The 20348-nt window shown below is 39.9% G+C and overlaps 1 protein-coding gene across 1 annotated transcript in view; it reads left to right on the top strand.

Moving 5' to 3' along the window:
- LOC113142849 (roundabout homolog 1-like) overlaps positions 1 to 17231 on the top strand; it is a 49908-nt gene extending 32677 nt beyond the window's left edge. The window contains exons 3-29 of the mRNA XM_026328170.1: positions 933 to 1053; positions 1807 to 1945; positions 2048 to 2175; positions 4188 to 4196; positions 4494 to 4618; positions 4720 to 4891; positions 7486 to 7691; positions 7781 to 7862; positions 7958 to 8126; positions 8232 to 8398; positions 8542 to 8663; positions 9646 to 9880; positions 10132 to 10253; positions 10422 to 10593; positions 10851 to 11048; positions 11794 to 11820; positions 12579 to 12618; positions 12800 to 12954; positions 13110 to 13463; positions 13544 to 13663; positions 13756 to 13891; positions 14597 to 14749; positions 14858 to 15303; positions 16262 to 16402; positions 16495 to 16716; positions 16816 to 16970; positions 17072 to 17231. Coding sequence (XP_026183955.1) covers positions 933 to 1053; positions 1807 to 1945; positions 2048 to 2175; positions 4188 to 4196; positions 4494 to 4618; positions 4720 to 4891; positions 7486 to 7691; positions 7781 to 7862; positions 7958 to 8126; positions 8232 to 8398; positions 8542 to 8663; positions 9646 to 9880; positions 10132 to 10253; positions 10422 to 10593; positions 10851 to 11048; positions 11794 to 11820; positions 12579 to 12618; positions 12800 to 12954; positions 13110 to 13463; positions 13544 to 13663; positions 13756 to 13891; positions 14597 to 14749; positions 14858 to 15303; positions 16262 to 16402; positions 16495 to 16716; positions 16816 to 16970; positions 17072 to 17086 — 4131 coding nt within the window. The 3' untranslated portion in view covers positions 17087 to 17231. The remainder of the gene's footprint in view (positions 1 to 932; positions 1054 to 1806; positions 1946 to 2047; positions 2176 to 4187; positions 4197 to 4493; positions 4619 to 4719; positions 4892 to 7485; positions 7692 to 7780; positions 7863 to 7957; positions 8127 to 8231; positions 8399 to 8541; positions 8664 to 9645; positions 9881 to 10131; positions 10254 to 10421; positions 10594 to 10850; positions 11049 to 11793; positions 11821 to 12578; positions 12619 to 12799; positions 12955 to 13109; positions 13464 to 13543; positions 13664 to 13755; positions 13892 to 14596; positions 14750 to 14857; positions 15304 to 16261; positions 16403 to 16494; positions 16717 to 16815; positions 16971 to 17071) is intronic.
- The last annotated feature ends 3117 nt before the right edge of the window (positions 17232 to 20348 follow it).

The following is a 20348-nucleotide window of genomic DNA, read 5'->3' as shown; positions in this document are numbered from 1 at the left end:
GCGTGCATACAGTATAGCTTCCACTGCTTTGTTGTGTGAGTGTGCCTGTGTGTGTATGTCAAGAAATCAGTAAAGAGAAGTTAAAAAGTTTGGGAAAGTCAAAGAACGCTGACTGAACATCTGAAGAATGTCTCTACAAAGAGGGAGTGTCTTTGTTCGCAGGGTTCTGTGCTAATGTAGTGCTGGATATGAATTATGTAATTATTTTTGTGTCCCTCATTATGTAATATAATGGGTGACCTTCTGTGCAGCTTGAAAAGCAGTGCAGACATGCACAGGCATACTTGTTACCCTATACAATCTACAGTGAATTTTCAAATAGAAGATATGCCAAAGATGTGGTTATAAGTGCATGGAATCACACATTAGTGGATCATGAGAAATAGAGCACAGACATGTAAAAGGTCCCTATTTCTTCTACATTTGTAGGAGCAACCACGTGATTTGTAGTCAGTTTTGTCTTCTTGTGGTTGTTATGTGTCTCTTTGTAGTTTTGCATCATTTTTAGCTATTTTGTGCCCATTTTGACTCATTTTGCATGTCTCATTTTTGCTCAGTATATTTTACTTGAGTTGTGTCAGTTTATTATTTTTTATATGTTTGCATTTTTTTCAGCGATTGGGATTGTTTATTTTTAGTCACTGTGTTTGTTTTTTAGTGGTTTTGTGGCTGTTTTGCATCCATTTTTTTCTGCACCTTCTTGTTGTTTGTAGGCAATTCTCCATTAGGGCTCTGTGACCCTTTGGGGCTGATAGGCTCATTAAGTAAACATCTTCGCTGTAGCACATTTTATCACAAAATTTCTACATTTTGGCAGGGTTATTACACACTCGCTCATGTGGCGCACTCACTCTGAAACTCCCAGTACACGTAAGGATATTAAGGTCTTGTGCAAATACAGCTGTGCAAATGTGTTTTGTGCTTTCTTTTAGATCCGCAGTGGCAAGCTGATGATCACCAACACCAGGAAGAGTGATGCAGGGAAATACATCTGTGTGGGAACTAACATGGTGGGGGAGAGGGAGAGCGAGATCGCTGAACTTACTGTGCTTGGTAAAATTTGCTGCTTTGTGATTGCATTTCCCAATGTTGCAGTGCTTCACTTAGTCTAAGTGTCCTCTTATTTCACGGTGATTTAGATTGGCAATCTGCTGTATACTCTTCGTCACTGGGGTATAATGACACATTAATTGCATTGATTATGTAGGATTACCATCCAATCTGCCAGCTTTTGAGAGGTATCCGAACATGTGCTGAACATCTACCGCTGTGACATCTGACACTAGAGCCCCTCAAACCTTTCAGTGCAACAGCTCCCCTGCTACTGCCAACAACCTCCACCCTGAACACCCACCTCTACTCTCCATCCCCCCTTTTATTCTCCAACCATTTCCCATCAGAACAGCGCTCTTATCAGTATCACACAGTTCAATGACCTTGGTTAATATTGGGAGTATACAGTGTAATGCTTCATAAAGCCATTCAAGGCTGTGAGAATAATTTAAATGAATAGTTTCTGAATGCAGAAACATATCAAAATGTGTTGTTGTGCGGGTTCTGAAATGATTAAATTAATGATTTTGGCAACTGAGAAATGATTATCACTCGAATATCAAATGTTCCCAAACTCTGTGATAATTGCAATATGTAGTTGACTTTGCATATGTTCATAGGTTTCCTATAGGCCTTTGTGATTAAGTTTTGATTTGGTAGGAAACATTCTTCAAGCACTATGTTGAAGTCAACCACAGATCACAACATTATTTTAGTGACGCTTATGCTGCTTTATATTGTGCTGTCCTCCAGAGCGCCCAACATTTGTAAAGCGGCCCAGCAGTGTGGTTGTGCTGGCAGACGAAAGCGTGGAGTTCCACTGTGTGGTTCAAGGAGACCCTGTTCCTACTGTCCGCTGGAGGAAAGATGATTCTGACTTGCCTAAGGGCAGGTAACTGACAAAGGCCGTCTATATACAGTAATTTACCATGGAAACACTGTGTTTCAACTTTTTCTTTCATCTTTTGATTGCATGTGTCCATCCTGCCTACAGATTTGAAATCCTAGAAGACCATACCTTGGTTGTTCGCCAGGTGACCTCTTCAGATGAGGGTTCCTATACATGTGTGGTAGAGAACATGGTTGGGAAGTCTGAAGCGTCTGCCACGCTCACTGTGCACGGTCAGTACAACCCGACCCTCGCACTAAATGTCATCCAACCGTAACACCACCCCTCTCTTCTTTGCAATATTCAGGCCACATATTTTTTTTCAAGGCCTCAGATTTCCGTTTCATGGGTTGGCAAAAAAGCTGTTCCAAGCCTAACAGGAGAACTGATTCTGTCTTATAGTGTCACAGATTAGCAGGCAGTGACTTTTACCTCGCCTTTTATCCAGACCTAGTTTTCATTATTGAGCCTTAGGCTGCTGTTTCTCTCAAGACAGTACAGGCAGACAGAATTATCCCTGGGGTTTTGTGTGTGTGTTTTTTTTTCCAATTCCTGGCTGGAGGTCATATAATGTCTGCAACAATCACCAGTTCTATATAATAAGTAGCATAGAATATTTCATATGTATATTTCATAGTTATGTCCCATATAAACTGTAAATCGCATGCAAAGCAAATGTTTTTGTGACCACAGACAATTGATTCATTTGGTCTGAGCTGTTGTACCACAATGACACCCTTTAGTTCTTAAATCAGTCACAGGAAACGAGCAGTAAGACACCCATATGCAGTAAACATGTACACACAGCGGTGACAGAGTGGGTGACACAGACTGCGAGGACAGTAGGACTTAATTAAAGATAGGGTAGGGCTGGTTGCATGCTGAGAAATGACATGGTTCCAATTACATTGTCTTCCTCTCACTCCAAAAAACCTGAGAAAACGAGCGTCATGGGGAACCATAGCTAATTTGGGCAGTGTATGGAGAAGGGCAGGAATAATCCGCAGATGAGTCAAACTTGTATTATAGGAGGAAACGGGGAGCTATGAAAGTGAATATGAGTTTCATTATTGAATTAAAAAAATACGCTGTCTTAACCTCAGCTGGCTCAATCATAGCTGTAGTCGTAACCACAGAATCATTTTTTACTGACTTAGAACATTTGGTTGATATTAAACAGTTGTCATTTGAAACAGATGCAGCAGGCCAAGAGTTTATCCATTTTAAGGTTTGCACAGAGTCCAAAAAAATGAAATGACTCTTCAGCGTTGCATTCATTAAAATGATGTGTAATCTTTGAGACATCAACTTGAGAGAAACTTTTTGATAAATTAAATCAATTAAATGAAACTGCCTAAAAACGACACATCATCCCAACATGGTGTTAAACTCAGTTTTTCTGTGCCATGCAAAACCACATGCTTTTTTAAAAAGTCTTTGAACCCAGAAATGTTAAGCAATAAGCGCAGAGCAATAAGGAAAGCCGTCCCAAAACCAGCCGATTAGCAAGCCATTTATGTCACCATAAATCTACAGTTGTTCCCATCTGAAAATATGTCTTTGTTTGCACAGGAGAGTCGAACCCTGCATAGTACCAGCAGCCCCCCCCTCTTTTCTATCCAGACACAATGCACTTTCGTCAACACTCACGATGTCTTGAATATGGGAACTTTGACTCTCACAGTCAGCAAATCCGGAAGGTCTAATTGGATCTAAACAGCATGAAGTGCCATTTGACTTTTTTTTTCTTTTTCGACCATTAGATATTTGGGGATCTGAACCAGTGATTATGTTTCTCCAAAAATCTCCTTACATATGAGCATTTATAAAATACTTATCCTTAATTAATGTCTACTATCTCACTCTGAAATAACATTTTTTTTCTTTCTTTTCCCACTCCTCGTCCTCTCTAAATGTGTATGTATGTAATAATGATATAAAATTATTGTTGGCATAAACACCATTTTAGCGGAAATGAAAATACAAATAAAAGGATAATAATAATGAAATAATATCAGAAAATAGAAAAAATAAATAACCGAATAATAATTAAAAGTGTTTCATAATTTATTTTTAGAAACAGTTTTTTCTGTTTTGTGGTTTTTCTTACCAATTCCGTTATGCTCATTCTTTTCCCATTCGAGCATGTGCCCTTACTGTTGTGTGCATCACATCACAATTGCACATCCATGTATGCACCCTGATTACTGATTACACTGCTCTTTTTTGTGTTTTTCCCTTGTAGTCAACACTGGTAAGTTGTCATCCCTCCTTCATCCACCATCCACTATCAGACAGCAACAGGAATTCATGAGCACCTGTCATTGTCCTATCTGCACTGTAATTCCATCCACCAGTACAGTATGTAATTCATGTTATGTGTGGGTAGATTAATTTAAACCATGCTGTTTTTTTCCTTAAGAAGGTAAACCATGACTGCTTTTGCGGTCTTTCTTCATTGAGATTTTTCAGTACAGTAAAATGTTCTAAAACTGGGAATGATAAAAATGTGTCAGGCTGCCAGGTAATTAGGGCCTCTCTTTCTCTGCAGTGCCCCCAGCATTTGCCATACGCCCCAGGAACCAGGTGGTGGCAGTGGGCAGGACAGTCACCTTCCAGTGCGAAGCCACCGGCAACCCACAGCCTGCTATCTTCTGGCAGAGGGAGGGCAGTGAGGTGAGACTGACCCTCAGTCTGTCATCATACTAAATGACTACTCCCTGCAAATGCACTGGATGAATGAGTTTCTAACTCTGTGATCTCTTTCTCCCATCCAGAGTCTCCTGTTCTCTTACCAGCCACCGCAGCCTTACAGCCGCCTGTCTGTCTCCCAGATGGGTAGTTTGACCATTACCGATGTTCAGCGTGCTGATGGTGGCTTCTACAGCTGCCAGGCTCTCAACATTGCTGGCAGTGTCATTACCAAAGCACTGCTGGAGGTTACAGACTGTGAGTAAAGGGAGGGAATGTGGGAGGGCAGATGGTGGGACTTTTATTCAACGCATGTCTAGCTTCACTGTTTTGTCTTTTGGCTTTAAAGTCTGCTTCAGATTTCCTTTGTTGAGCTGGTATATTAGACTACAAATTGATCTGGGCTGCAAACTTGTGAGCATTACCTCCCTTATGAGTGTGGTAGTTTGCCTTGGTTACTAAATATCGAGGGGAGGGATTTCAGCACATGTTCTCATTTTGGGTTTCCTCTGTTTCTATGTTGATTGTGTGTACAAAGTGTCTAGGGTTACCTCTGTTACCTCTAAAGATATAATTTCTTAACTTCTATAGTATATAATCTAACTGAAGCATATTTGGAGAAATAATAATTATTAGCAATTTTTATTCTAGTTTACATTATTGCAACACAGTGTGAGATATTCTATTGTAGATATTTATCAATTAAGACTGCACTATTGATATATAGTATGGTTTATAGGAACCTTTATACAAATAAAGGTGTGAGGGACTGTTATCCAAATCCTAGGGGATGAAAAGACTACATTAATTGTTTGAAAAAAGCAATTTAAATGTGCTTGGAGGCCCATACCAGTAATTACAAACCACCAGAAAAGTCTACAGGCTCACAGTTAAATGACCTGTGTGATCATGAATACGTGTGCCGGGGTAACTTTGTACTTTGTGCATGTATTAAATTAATGAAAATAATTGCTTTAGGCTTAAACAGACAGTTATTATATCTGTACACTGAGTTGTTCGCTAGAGCTTTATTAGTCAAAATGGATAATCTGCTGCTCATATTGGTAATATGCTCTGCAGCTACCTTAGTATGGAAATGGGAAGCATCCACTCAGGGAAAAAACCTGTTACAGGTAATGGAAATAAAAAAAGAGATGGGGTTATGCTTTATGTAATTTTTCACTGGTCACCAGCACTGCACTCTTATCTATACCTGTTTCTCTCTACTCTTCCCTTCCCCAAATTTTTTCCATCCCACCTCACTCCTCTTATCCCCATTTGGAGTGGTGCAGTGGTGTATGGAAATAACTGGTCCACATTAACCCCCCAGCAGTTTTCAAGGCATGTTTCATCACCTTTTGGGGTATATTTATTTATTTATCTAGAACCCCATCCACAGGGTTTTAAAATGTACGCGCGTGAGAGAGCACGCTCTGTTATCTAAGTGGGATTGTTATTAGTGGGCTTTGCTGTTGTGATTGAAGTTGGCTCCAGCAGCACCTATTGCCGAATGAACGATTAGTTGCTCTCCGCTGAAGGGGAAAAGTTGATTTCTTTTTCCCTGACTGCCTGCACAGCCAACTAAATCTATTGTTCTCTCGCTTTGCCAATTTTCCTCTCAATATCTTTCACATCTTATCTGTTATTCGTTTTTTTTTTTGGCAGCAGTTCATTTTCTTTTTCTCCACTGTCATCTTTCTTACCCTTTTTTTTTTACCCTATCTCTCTCTTCACAACTTTGATCTTTTGTGAACATCAATTCCCAATTTTTAATTCTGTAATATTCTGTGGACAAAGTACTTTCTGACATTTAAGCCTGTATTCAATAGTGACATTAGAGCTATAGACAAGACTGTTCATGGAGAGAAAGGGGGAGGACAACAAAATTCCCTGACGTGAATTGAACTGCAGATGTTGTGGTTATGTGGTATATGCCCCAAATCACTCAACTACCAGACACTGTAACTGGTTTAACTATCAATACAGTATTAACCCCACTAAAAAATGAACATACCATTTATACCAATAGGAAATGATGTCATCCCCAACAGACGTCAGTTTGTAATACTAGGCATTCAGTACAAGACAGATGAGCACAGGACTGGAGACTGAGCTCTTTCTGTAACCTTTGCCAACTGTGTTCACTGCATAAACTTTACCCATACTCATATAGTGATCACATATTTAATCTCAAACAGGTGCTTTTATTTCACGAAACATGACAATAACATTTGATTAAAAAATAAAGAAAACTGCTACAGGTCTGGAGCTTCTTCCAAAATGTATTTGCCATGGAGTTTCCCCTCAAGATGTTTTATGTGCTTGGTGAACTATAGGGCATCATTCATCATTCAGGAACCTCTGGTCTGTGATCACCTAATTCAAAAACATCCCCACTGTTTAATGCATGCTGGTATTTTAAGGTGACCTTAGTAACTTGTTTCCAATGTGCTGTATATTGCCGGCTGAAAATATCTGTAATAAGTAGTGCTATATGGACAGTAAGGTGGCTTGGTGGTTAGCACTGTTGCCTCACAGCAAGAAGGTCCCTGGTTCAAAATCCTGCACAGGCCTTTCTTTGTGGAGTTTGCATGTTTTCCCCATGTTAGCGTGGATTCCCTCTTTCCCCAGGTCCAAAAACATATAGGTAGGTCGATTGGTGATTCTTAATTGTCAGTAAGGGTGGGTTGGATCAGGAAGGGCATCTGGCGTTAAAATTGTACCAAACAAATCATGTGGATCAATTGATCCGCTGTGGTGACCCCTGACCATGAGCAGTCAAAAGAAAAAAATACTATATGCAACAGGGCTCTAGGGCAAGTGTTTCACTGCCCCTCATTTGTTTTTAATAGCAGGGTCAGATCACCCTCCTCCTGTGATTAGACAAGGCCCACTCAATCAGACTGTTGCTGTGGATAGCACAGTGGTCCTGGGTTGCCAATCTGCTGGCTCTCCACCTCCCACAGTCCACTGGAAGAAGGATGGTGTGCTGGTGTCTCCAGTGGACTCCCGCATGTCACTTACAAATATGGGATCACTCGAGATTCGCTATACTAAGGTAAAGGATAAAGTAAGATAGCAGTTATCACCAACAACAATAACCCAAACCAACCCACTAATGTCTGCCCCTGCACATTCTCTTTTCAGCTGGGAGATACAGGCTTCTACACATGTGTAGCTTCTAGCCCCAATGGAGAGGCTTCCTGGACAGCGTATTTGCAAGTGGAAGGTAAGTTAATCATAATGCAACGTAGTTTGAAATGTTAGTACTCAATGGAAAGTCATGTGTTTTAAAATGTTTATGAATTTGTTGTTGTGTGGCAGAGTTTGGCATTGTTGTCCAGTCCAATCATCCTGTAGACCCTAACCTGATTCCCAGTGCTCCATCTAAACCTGAGGTGACTGATGTGAGTCGTACATCTGTCACACTGTCGTGGAAGTCCAACCCCAGTGCTGGTGCGACACCTACATCTTACCTAATCGAGGCATTCAGGTTAGACATATGAAGTATCCCTGTGTAACTGTGTATATTACATCTACCAAGCTTGATGGAACTTTTGTTTTTACTATGTTTTCATGGCCTCACCTCTCCCTGCAGTTATACATTAGGAAGCCGATGGTTGACCCTGGCCGAGCATGTGAAGACACAGACCTATGTTCTGAGGAACTTGAAACCTGGAGCTGTTTACCTCTTTATGGTCAGAGCAGTGAACGCTTATGGCCTCAGTGACCCCAGTCCAATCTCAGAGTCTGTCAGAACACAGGGTTGGTGTGGGGGTTTCTTTCCTATCTTAAGCCTTACATCACATTGAATAAATGCCAGTCAAACTGCAGTGAAGCTGCATGTTCACGTCAGCTGAGGTTCATTTAAGTTCATTTTTGACTTTTCACTCCTTTCCTACCAATAGATAGCACTTCCACCATGCAGGGAGTGGATCACCGTCACATCCAGAGGGAGCTGGGAGATGTGGTCATCCACCTGCACACACCAACTGTCCTTTCATCTTCTGCGGTCAGGGTGCAGTGGATGGTAAGGGGAATAAATCAAGTTGATCATCTCTCGCAGTCAACATTTCTGTATATACAGCATGCAAAGTTGTCAGAGTTAGAATGAATATGGAAACAGGTCAAATGTGCAAGTAAATGTAAACATATGCTGCACATTAAAAATGATTTAAAAGCCGGTAAATAGCAGGTTCAGACATTTAAAAAAATAAACACTGTTCTGAGAATTTCTATCAGGCATTATTACAGAGCAGACGCCTACTCTCTGACATGTTTTCATTTAGAATCACAAGCATGAAAAGGATAGTTGAATGAGCAAAAACACTTTCAACAGACATACAGTGAAACATGAAGCACTAAATGGTTTATGAGGAGCATCAAACTGTCAAAATTGAGAGTAAAGTGAATACAGTATTTCTTTTATGCTAAAATCATATTTTTTTCTCTCTAAACATTTATTAGTACAGAATAAATCCACTGCACAGAGCAGTGGATTTATCTTTGTTTTTGTCAATTTTTATTTCAACCATAAAAAAACACATACAGACAAAAAAATATTTATAGCATTTTTCTGGGTGTGTGGTAGATGTTTTGCTGTCGGTGCAGAAATCTTAGTCATAATTGTGTGGTTTAATTAAAAAGTATATACCACTTCTCCATATATACATATATATATATATATATATATATATATACAAACTATAAATGATCTCATATTGGTGGTTTAAAGTGAGAATTCATAGATGTGGGGAATGTTAATGGCAAAGGTATTTAACTGAGTTTTAACAGATCCCACCTGCAAAATGTTCATAAGATGAAGCTTTAAGTTGCTATAAGTCCAGTGTGTTATTTTAACTCTCATTCATTATCATGAGTCACCTTACACCAATAAAAAAACCACACTATGTCCCCACATCTGTTTGATGCAAACCTGGATTTTTAGTAGCTCATTATCAAAAAAGCTTCACCATCATATGACATTTATTTTATTTCTGCATTTCCACTAGGTTGAGCAGCAGTCCCCATACATCCAAGGCTACAAGGTGCTTTACAGGGCGTCGGCTGACCATGGCCAGCCAGAGGGGCAGTGGAGTGTCCTGGATGTACGAAACCCACGCGAGGACAGTGTGGTCATTGGTCAGCTGAGGAGAGGATCCATCTATGAATTCAAAGTGCGTCCCTTCTTTGATGAGTTCCAGGGAGCTGACAGTGAGGTGAAGGTGGTCAGGACTTTGGAAGAAGGTGACTCTCTAAGAACTTTTCTTCTTCAGTATTTTGAAACATATCTATATATAACTAAGAGCAACTGAATGACATTGGTGCATTATTAATAACTGTCAATATATATATATATCTGAACAACAACAAATCCAGGTGACGTTTTATTTATTATGCAAAACTGTCTGAGATGCTGACCTTTTCTGGGGTGCATACAGCACCAGATGAGATTGTATTTATGCTTCCAAGGTTAACTGTTTGTTTCATTGCCTCAGCCCCTAGTAGAGCACCCCAGGGTGTTACAGTGACAAAAAGTGATGCCAATGGGACTGCCATCCTTGTTGCTTGGAAACCACCTCCAGAACTGGAAGAAACTGGAGTCATTCAGGAGTACAAGGTAAGAAAAGAAGACTCCTGCCCTCTCCAGTGCTCTACTCTGAGTCGTGTGTACTCCAGTTAAAATGTAAATTGCATCTTTGTGAGGCTGACGGTGCCTCTTGTGTTGTTGGATGTGTCCCTCAGGCAGTCGCTGTCATCCTGTCTCCTCCTCACCTTCTTTTGACAGATTTGGTGTCTGGGTAATGAGAGTCGCTACCATGTAAACCAGTCGGTCGACGGCTCCACCTTTTCTGTGCTCATTTCCAGTCTGGCACCAGGAATTCGCTACAGTGTAGAAGTTGCGGCTAGCAATGCTGCTGGACCTGGTGTCAAGAGCGATGTCACTTTCTTTCAATTAGGTAAGAGCTCTCTTAAAAAAAGGAGTGTTTCATTAGCAGGCTGTCACAAACTGGACTTCAAAAGGTGAAAACTTCTACAGTCATAGTCTTTTCTTTTGTGCACTGCTTAGAAAATATTGAATTAAGCACTATCAATTGGACTCATCAACATTTTTTGACCACACTGATATCTTTAGATGTGCTTTGTTCACATGATTGCTGTTGGTTTCATGCACATATAATGTCTGATTTCTCTCTTTGTGCTTTTTTCTGGTCAGACTCTGCAGGCCAGATGATGGATATCAGTGAGGAAAGAGACACATTGTCTCAGATCTCAGATGTGGTGAAGCAACCAGCGTTTATTGCTGGCATTGGTGCCACCTGCTGGTTGGTCCTTATGATTTTCAGTGTGTGGCTCTACCGTCACCGTAAAAAGAGAAGTGGTCTCAGCAGCACATACACTGGCATCCGAAAGGGTGTGTGTTTCTCACTTACATCTAGAGTAATATATGCATCGATGTATGTTTATTGGATAAATGTACTAAGTGTGTGTGTGTAAAATGCCCATTTATAACCGAAACCAAAAATGCATCTGCAAAGCAGGCTCGAAACAAAACAATTTACTTTTGTAAGAATGTTTGAAGGTTGTTATGATTGTAAAAGTGATCCAGCCGTGACCTGTTGCCAGCACACTAAACAACAGTTAGAATCTCAGTGATATTATGGCATATTTTCTGAGGCTGATAAGCAGATCACATCAAAGGTTGAAAAATACTCTGGTCTAATCTTCCTTTGACAGAAAGACTTCAGAACCAAATTTGCATTCGCGACTCTGCAGACATTCAAAGGCTGACCTTTAATCACTTATTTGTAGAGTGTCATTTCCTCAACACAGCGCAGTTCTCAGAGGCACAGGCCTGTCAACCTGCCATTACGATGTCTGCTACAAGAGCACTGTTATTTTCCCCACTCCTTTGAGTTGCCTGTCACCCCCATTAACCTTCACCTGGATGTAAGTGTCAAAGACAGAGGCAGCAGTAAGCCATAGGGCATGTGGTTATTTAAATGTTTGTACACATTTGGAAGCGATGTCCATCCCACAGCATAGGCAACACACATAGACACAACAAAACGTCACAGAGTGAAGCACATAGCAAACGTAATAGTAAAGTATACTGAACTGATTTTAACTTCTTTCCTTTCCTTTGTCTTTTCCTACAGTCCCATCATTCACCTTTACACCTACAGGTAAGTACAATATGACTGATTTGACGTTTGTGGCAAATCGTTTTTTATTGTATTCCTACAAACATCCCACGATCAAATTATATCCTCTTACTATGAAGGCTTGTTAAGAACTGATGTGTGCAGTTCAGTTTTTCAGTCATTTACATATATGAAAATGAGAAGGTACGGAAGCATAACAGAAAGACTGCGTAATGGTAAGACAGTATACTGAATGAAAAGGATTTTAAACTATACTTGTATACCTCAACAAACAAAACCGCTCAATAAAATGAGTGGCAGATACCATTCATCACTGTATTAGTCCTGCATTTGTGAAGTGTTTATTTTACTGCTCATGATAGAGCAACAATGTGCTTTTGCCTAAAGGCCTAGTGTATATCCTGATAGTGTGACAAGGCCAACTACTCACTAGGCTAGGTTCATTTGATTAAATAAAGAAAATGTGGAGAGCAATGTTTCATGTTTTGCTGGTGGCAGATATGAAACTATCTTAAACAGTGTTTCTGAAATCGTGGTGCAGAAATACTGAGATGGGTACAGGAACAGGCAGTTATTTGTGTTATCTTCATATAAATGAAACCAGACATTCAAACTTTGTGCCCTATGGATGGGAATATGATTTGAAGTGTATTCTTTTGACTTTAGATTTTGTGCTTTGCTTAGACTCTCAACGTGCCTCTCACTGCTCTTTCCACTCCTGGCACTTTCTCTTTTTGACAGCTCATCAAGATTTAATGTTTTTGTGTTCCTCTTTGCAGTTGCATATCAAAGAGGAGAATCTGTGTGCAATGCTGGCAGGTGAGTGATATTTTTGTCCCTTTATGTTATATAAAGACCAAAAGAAGAAATGCACTTACATTGTGGAAACACTAGGGGGAGGTGTCTTCTTACTCTTAATGATGAACTGTATGCTCACTCATCGGTGATTTATGAAGACAGCAGGTTTTGACTGACTGTGCTGTGATCCTCTTTGTTGCAGACCTGGCCTCCTTAGTATGGGTGAACCTCTAAACCAGCTGTGGCTGCCAGACAACTGGCCAAATGCCTGTGCCAATCACAAGGACTGTAGCATCAACTGCTGCAATAACGGCAATGGCACCAGTGACAGTAACATGACAACATACAGCCGCCCAGGTTAGTGTAAGACTTGGTTCACGTGATAGTTCAGGTACTGTAGGAAAATGTGAGATTCATATTGTATGTCTGAAAAAAATCAGACATGTTTCAGCAATGTCAAAGGTTTGTGATTTTATATGTTCCTGTGCCGCTTTGTTTTATATCCTCCTCAGCTGACTGCATAGCCAACTATGGAAACCATCCAGAAAACAAACAAGGGGGACAGCTTGGTTCTGAGACTGCAATTTACAGTGATGTGAATCTCTCCAACAAGCTCAGTGAGATTAAAACATTCAACAACTCCAACTTGTGCTATACTAGTCCAGGAGGAGATTCAGCAGGCACGTATGAGCCCATCCCATATGCCACCACACAGCTCATTCAGGCCAGCATTAAGAACAAGGCAGCCACGGCAGAGCCTCTAGATATGCCATGCTGGAAACAGCCTCCCAACCCACCTCCAATACCAAAGGAGATGGCGGCACAGATGCAGTACAACATAATTGAGCAAAACATGCTAAATACAGGTAAAAATGGTTAAATTTGATTTGCTTCACAATATGTAAAGAGAAAAATGTTGAAGATTTACTTTACATTTCATTTTCAGATCATCTGCAAGGAAATGAAGGTTTGATCCATCACAAAACCATCCCCTACAATCAGACCCGTGATCACAGCACAGGAGGCTCACACCACAGCTCAGATAGAGGCAGCAACAGCACCGCAGGTAAGGCCAACAGCTACTCTGCATGGTTGTGAATTGTAATGAGGCAAGTCTTAAGTCTCTCTTTACCTTGGTCTTTTTTTCTCATTTTTCAGGGAGTCAGAATCAAAAGAAAGGAATGCGGGCCCCAAAGATGCCAAAACATAATGCAGTAAGCTGGGGTGAAACACCATCTCCTCCTCATGCTATTGCCTGGGACTGTGATGAGTACAGCTTACCCATGGAAAGGAGGTATAGAGAAAAAAGAAGCATACAGATGCATGTTTACAGCCTGCACAGATACAAAGAGACATTTATAACTTCGGAAATTGTTAGTGCTGAAGTGGGGTCTAAATCAAAGAAAGTGCATACTGTAGGAGGCACATATTCACCAGTCTGCACATATAGTACTTTTTTATTTTGTTAGTCCTTCACTGACAAACCATAAGATTAACATTTCAGCAGTTTTGCTGAATGCATCACTAAAGCTTCTGAATGTTATGTTGTTCATTACCAAGCTGTAGTCAGACAGGTTTAAATGACTGAAATAAAACAATAATATGATGACCTTCTCAGAAGCACACATGCCTAATTTAAGGTGTGCTGTGAACACCTGCAAACCTGTGATGGTCTTCACAGCCAACACTTTTAACCAGACTAATTGTAGAATTTCGATATTTGTGACTGTCAGACAGTTAGCTTTAAGTTTCTTAGTAGTATGAACAGTGAACACAGCAGAAACAAGCATGCATTGAAGAGAAGCTCAGCATGTGAAGCAATAAAACCCAGATGGTTCAGAAAGCTTATTGCTCGCCTTTTTAGATTTTTCTATTATTTGTGTTTCAGTGGAGGAACAAGGGCTTTGCATTAATTTCTAATAGGCTGTGACAAATGTGTCAGGACTGCTAGAACCCCTAATTTATTTTGCCATTACCTTATGTCACTTGCCCTTTTCAGTTTTGATCCAGAGAAAAAAATAGACGACTGTCCCACTCCACCAGTTAGAGGGACAGCCTCATCCTCCACTGAAGTGTCCTATGGTCATCCGTCCACCATATCACCACAGGGAGACCTGAGCAATGGCCTGCACAATGGATCTGAACACCTGAGGTAACCATATTCCACCTCCCTGACACTGCATTCAGTTGTTCATAATAGATGCAAAAGACTTTCTTGTTGTGACAAGACTGCACAGATTATTTTGAATGTGCTTTCCAGCCAGCACAACACCAGCCACCTTTGCCCTCACTCCCCGACACACACCTACAGCTCCATACCCCTCTGCATGGATACTGATGAACAGGAAGACGATGAAGAGGAGGCAGAGGAGGAGACAGGCCCAGAACTTGCTGAAAGTCACTACAGCCAACACCACAACCAGCAGAAGCAGAAACACCAGCTGCACCAGCCTCTTCAACACAGGCTGCCCTTCCATGGGCTGGAACAGACCCCATCCTCAAGCACTGGGGATCTAGACAGATCAGTCACAGGCTCCATGGTTAACAGCTGGGGCTCAGCATCTGAGGACAACATCTCATCGGGCAGGTCCAGTGTTGTCAGCACCTCAGAAGGATCCTTCTTTACAGATGGCGATTTCAACCAAGCAGTAGCCTCATCACGAGATATTGTAGGCCTGCGCATGTGCAGATACCCAGAGGAGTCAGGTGAGAAAGCTTTTGCGGAAGAAACATTTTATTTTGGATAACACATATTTTAACATATTTGTGGCTCTTCTTGATTTTTCTGTGCACAAATCAACTGAGAACTCAGAATATGTGTTCAGATAAAATAAAAAATAGCAACACAGATTGAATCTGGCCATGACATCCCATATTCCTTTTCTCTATCTTAAATGACATTTCCCATGGCTCTAGTAGTAGTAGTCTATTTTGAAAAAAGGCAAACATGATTAATGCAAATAATATTAAACTTACAAATACACAGTATCCAACCACTTTAAAAACTTTATTTGTTGACTGAGGGAATGATGAATATATGGCGATGTGCTAATTTTTTACTGTCAACCACTATTTTTAGATATGATAGAGGTAGTCCATAACATTATAGAGAATAATAGAGACTAAATCTTTGTAATACTTCTATTCTAGTATTCATGACTAAATAAGCAGCAATTAATTTAGCAAAAAAAAAAAAAAAAAATCACCATGTTGTCATCAACAAGACTGAGCATGTTTTAATTAAATAAACAACCTGGGTATATTCATAACATGTAGATTTGAATATCACTAAATCCTGATTGATGCACAAAAGTATGTGAATCGCCTTTTTCACACCTTTTGACAGACCCCTGGGGCTCAACTGGTGGAAAAGGACAGATAAAATGATAGTGAGATCATCAAAACTGTTCCAGCTTCAGAATATGTGCTCATGTTGGACCATATCGCTACAGAAAGAAGATGATGGAGACAGAATATGTTTTTAGTTTTTTTAAATTTGCCCAGTAAATTAATATTGATTTTCTGTATGAAAAATGACACAGGACAATGAAAATGGCCTATGGAAGTCTTTCACGTCGTATCACCTGTAAATTGATGATTCTATGTGAAGTTTCATGTAATCTACACTTTTAACATTTGCATTAAGTCTCTGTGATGATTTTAGGCCGGCGTCACCAGCGACCCAGCAGCCCCATGTCCACAGATAGCAACATGAGTCCTGCAATAACACATAAAAGGCCCAGGAGGCATAAACAGAACCAGTCTGTTCAGCAAAGTTACCAACCCAAAGATGTCTACAATGATGGTAAAGCTTATAACATCAGATTAGTGAATTCCTACCCTGTATCTCTTCATAAGGATTACATTTGTCTCTGCTGTGCTCTGTTGTGTCCCCAGATTCTTGCATGCCTCTGAATTTCACCAGCCAAACGTCCCATGGTGACTATAAAGTGAGGGGGGCCACGTTGCCTCGCATGGGCTCTGGCGAAGCCCGGGGTCGACGAGGCAGCACTGGAACTCACAGGGTCAGGGAGGGTGCATTTGAGCAGAGGGAGAGTCAGGACAAATACAAGCCTCCACTAGGAGGAAAAGGAAGCAGTAAAAGCCGACAGCACTCAGGTACTGGGTGGATTGGCCTCTCTGCGAGCTGTGGAAATGTTTAGTGAATTATTAAGCATCTAGCGAACTGAAATGCTTTCCTTTTTGTCTCTCCTTCAGAGTTTGGGGACATCCTTCTGTACAGTCGTCCCTCTTTCCCCTCAGGTCAGGCTCAGCAGGAGCCTGACGAGCCTAATTCATCCAGCTTTATGTCATGTGGAGACTCGAGGACCAAACAGGAGGGACAGGTGGCACCTACAGGACAGGTGGATGAGGTAAAAAAATTAGCAATCAGAACTTCTATTGCTATCTATTTACTGACTAATTACTAAGTAATGACTAAGGAAAGTATCATGGCACATTTTTGTTTTCACAGTTCCTGCAAAGCTAAGAAGCAATACAAGCACAAATGGAATAACCTACTATTGCTCGAAAAAGGACTCTGACCTTCACAGGATAGACAAAAACACTAAAAACACTGCACAATTCATGCTATTATTTTTTACTGCAAATTTCTCATTAGGTGTTGGAAAAAAGAAAAAAAAAAGTACTCTCATGTTTAAATCTCTGGACTTCAGTTTGATGGACTGTTTGCTTTTTGGATGACCAGATTCCAGGAGCTTGAGCCACTGGTTTCTCTGGTAAAGTAAGATGAATGCACATTTGATGGCGGTTGTGTCTACAAAAATATTGTTCCTTATGACTGCTTGAAGCAGTCCGTATGATCTTTGCTTGTGAGTTTCTTGTTAATTTACTGTAATTGATATTTAGTCATTACCAGCCATCTTGTAAATTGTTGAAATTGTTTACTGCCACAGAAGTGCTTCAAATTTAAATTTTATATAACAGTGTTAATGTTTTATAAGTGATGTACATCTTGTCTTTGTATCATTTGTTCTACTTTGGTTATAAAAGCACAATCACTTAATTGTATTCTAAATCATTATTATATGAACATCCGTCTGGAGGAAATCAGTCTTTGGAGTCTTGTTAGTCATTTCATCAGTTCAATTCAGGCTGAGAAAATGATTGTTTATTGTCTATTCAGTTGTGTTCATTTCAACTGCTTTCCTTCAGATTTGAACTATATGTTGTGTGAGAATTGCATGCAGATTCACCTGTAGAAGGATTTACTTAACATCATGATTGTTTTGTTCTCCCACTGGGATAATGAAAATTCTGGTTATGGACTGGTTCCATTTATGGTTTCACTCCGCTGAGTCCATTTCATCTAAACTGGTGTTCCCTTCTCACTTTGGTCCTGACTTCTGGAGTAGGACTTGGCAATGCACCAAATTTTTTTTTGAATGATAGATTATGAATGTCATACCTGAAATTAATTGATATACTAATTTTCACTGGATAAATTTCAAAAACATTAAGCTGAATACATATTAGAACAAGAGGGTGGATTGTTTATTTATCACTAAAAAGCTAAATGTCGATTGTGCTATAGATTTTGGTCATATTGTCCAGCCCTATTCTTGAAGTTGTATATGGAACAAACATGTCACTTTAACTTCTCTGTTTGAATAAAAAAAAAATAGATGTTCCTTAAGCAACAACAGATAATCATTTATCTAATTTCTGTATCTGTAAGTCTTCTTTCAAATTAATCACTGATTTTCATCCACAAATAATTTGCCTTGACAAAAAAGAAAAAAAATGGCACTACTTACCATGAAACATTGCTAATGACTTTCAAAGTTAAAAGTGAGAAAAAAAAGAACAAATATGAGAATGATTTTTTCTGTTCATGCCATATGACGCAAAATTCTGACAGTAATGGGACGCTTTTATTTTGAAGTTTAAGACCTTGAAAAGTAAAAAAAAAAACATACTGAACAGAAATCTGTGGAAGTAACATCATAAACTTTTTTACCTTCAACCACTTGTGTGTATAATATTCTGTCCGTTATGTTAATGCTAAATGGAACCTAAATGAAATGTATCCTGGACAAATAAGAAATGTGAAAAATGACACTCCTTGTGTTAAAGAAAAAAAATTCTTTTATGTAACTTGCAGTGGCTTAGTCCATGAAAGTTGATATATTTAAAAGCAAATTTATGATACCAGCCATTCTTGAGAAGCTTTGGTTGGAAAAAAAACAATTGCGATTCCTGTTCCATTATTTATAAATAAAGCATCTTCAAAGATATTTTCTCACTCATTTTTTGCATCTAAGCTCCTGATCTTCAACTGTAATCAGGTTTTTGTTGCATGCCTTTCACTTCCTCCCACAGGTAAACGAGTCCAGTTCTGTGGCTGGGAGGTGAGTTGGAAAGGGAAGACAGGAAAGCTGTGAGGATGTGATGTTGTGCTGTTTAATTAACCTCACTTGTGAACCTTCCTCAGGAGAGCACCTGTGTGCTGTTGAAAGAAAGTCTTCCACAGTTGTCAGTGTGTATCTGTGTGTGTCAGTGTCAGGGTGACTATCCATAGACTTGTATGCTGCGTGGTGCATCATCCACAGGTGATTATGTGATTATATTGAAGGTAGAATTCAGAAATGATACGTGAGTTGAGTAGCTTCTGTGACCTTTGTAGTCCTGAATTTTAGATTGTTTACCTCGGTGTGGTTTTCTCTGACATGATATGGCTGTGAGCTACCCATGAAGACACTCATGATTGACTCAGATTCACTTATAAAATGGTTTGGGGACTTTTTACTTAGTCCTTATTGTCACACTTATAAACTAGAATTTGGTAGGTATTTCTTAAATAACAAATGCTAAATATACTATATTACATCCATCCATTATCTATACCCGCTTGTTCCTAACCAGCGTCACAGGTGACTCCTATCCCAGCTCTCTATGGGTGAAAGGCAGGGGTACATCCTGGACAGGTCACCAGTCCATCACAGGGCCACATAGAGACACACAACCTCACACACTCACACTCACTCCTATGGGCAATTTAGAGTCACCAATCAACCTGACATACTGTACATGTTTTTGGACTTTACATGTCATACTCAACTAAGTTAGCCTGTAATTTCGAGGCGAGTCATCATTTTTTATAGAGGTTAGGTTGTTTCTACAGGGCCCCCTAGAGGTCATGGGGTAGAAAGAAATATTTAGGCGATTTCATTTAGGCCATGGGGTAGCCTATATGAAACAGGGTGAGTGAAAAGCAGATTACCTTCTCTCTCTGCAGCTTTACTGTCCAATGTGCCATGCTGCTATGTGTACTGTTTCTGATGTGGTTATACTGCTTATTGTACCTCGCTTGCCTGAATTTAGCTTCATGTTCAATGGAGTTATTTTATAATGATTGTTTACACATTGATAGCACCCATTGGTTACCAGGTTAGCTGTGGCTGTGATTGTTTATAACCTCTGCAGCTCTGGTACAATGTGGCTGTTTATCTTTTGGGTTATGTTGTATAATAAATATTTAGCAATGTTTTAAACAGTTGGGGAGTATGCAAAGTATTTGTATATGCACAAAGGGCAGTGTTTCTCAGCTGTTTTGATATATGCATAGCATTTGTGAGCGAATGTTTTTTATTAATTATCCAATCTGCACTGTGCATTAAGCAGCCGGTCATGCAACTTAATAAGAAAATGTATAAATTAAGAACATATGTAGGTCCATGTGTGTTTGTGTGTGAAAGTGAGGGTGTTTTGACTGGATTGTGTGTGTTTGT

The sequence above is a fragment of the Mastacembelus armatus genome, chromosome 14 (genome assembly GCF_900324485.2).
Source record: "Mastacembelus armatus chromosome 14, fMasArm1.2, whole genome shotgun sequence".
Classification (NCBI taxonomy): Eukaryota; Metazoa; Chordata; class Actinopteri; order Synbranchiformes; family Mastacembelidae; genus Mastacembelus; species Mastacembelus armatus.
This window is presented reverse-complemented; position numbering and strand designations above follow the sequence as displayed.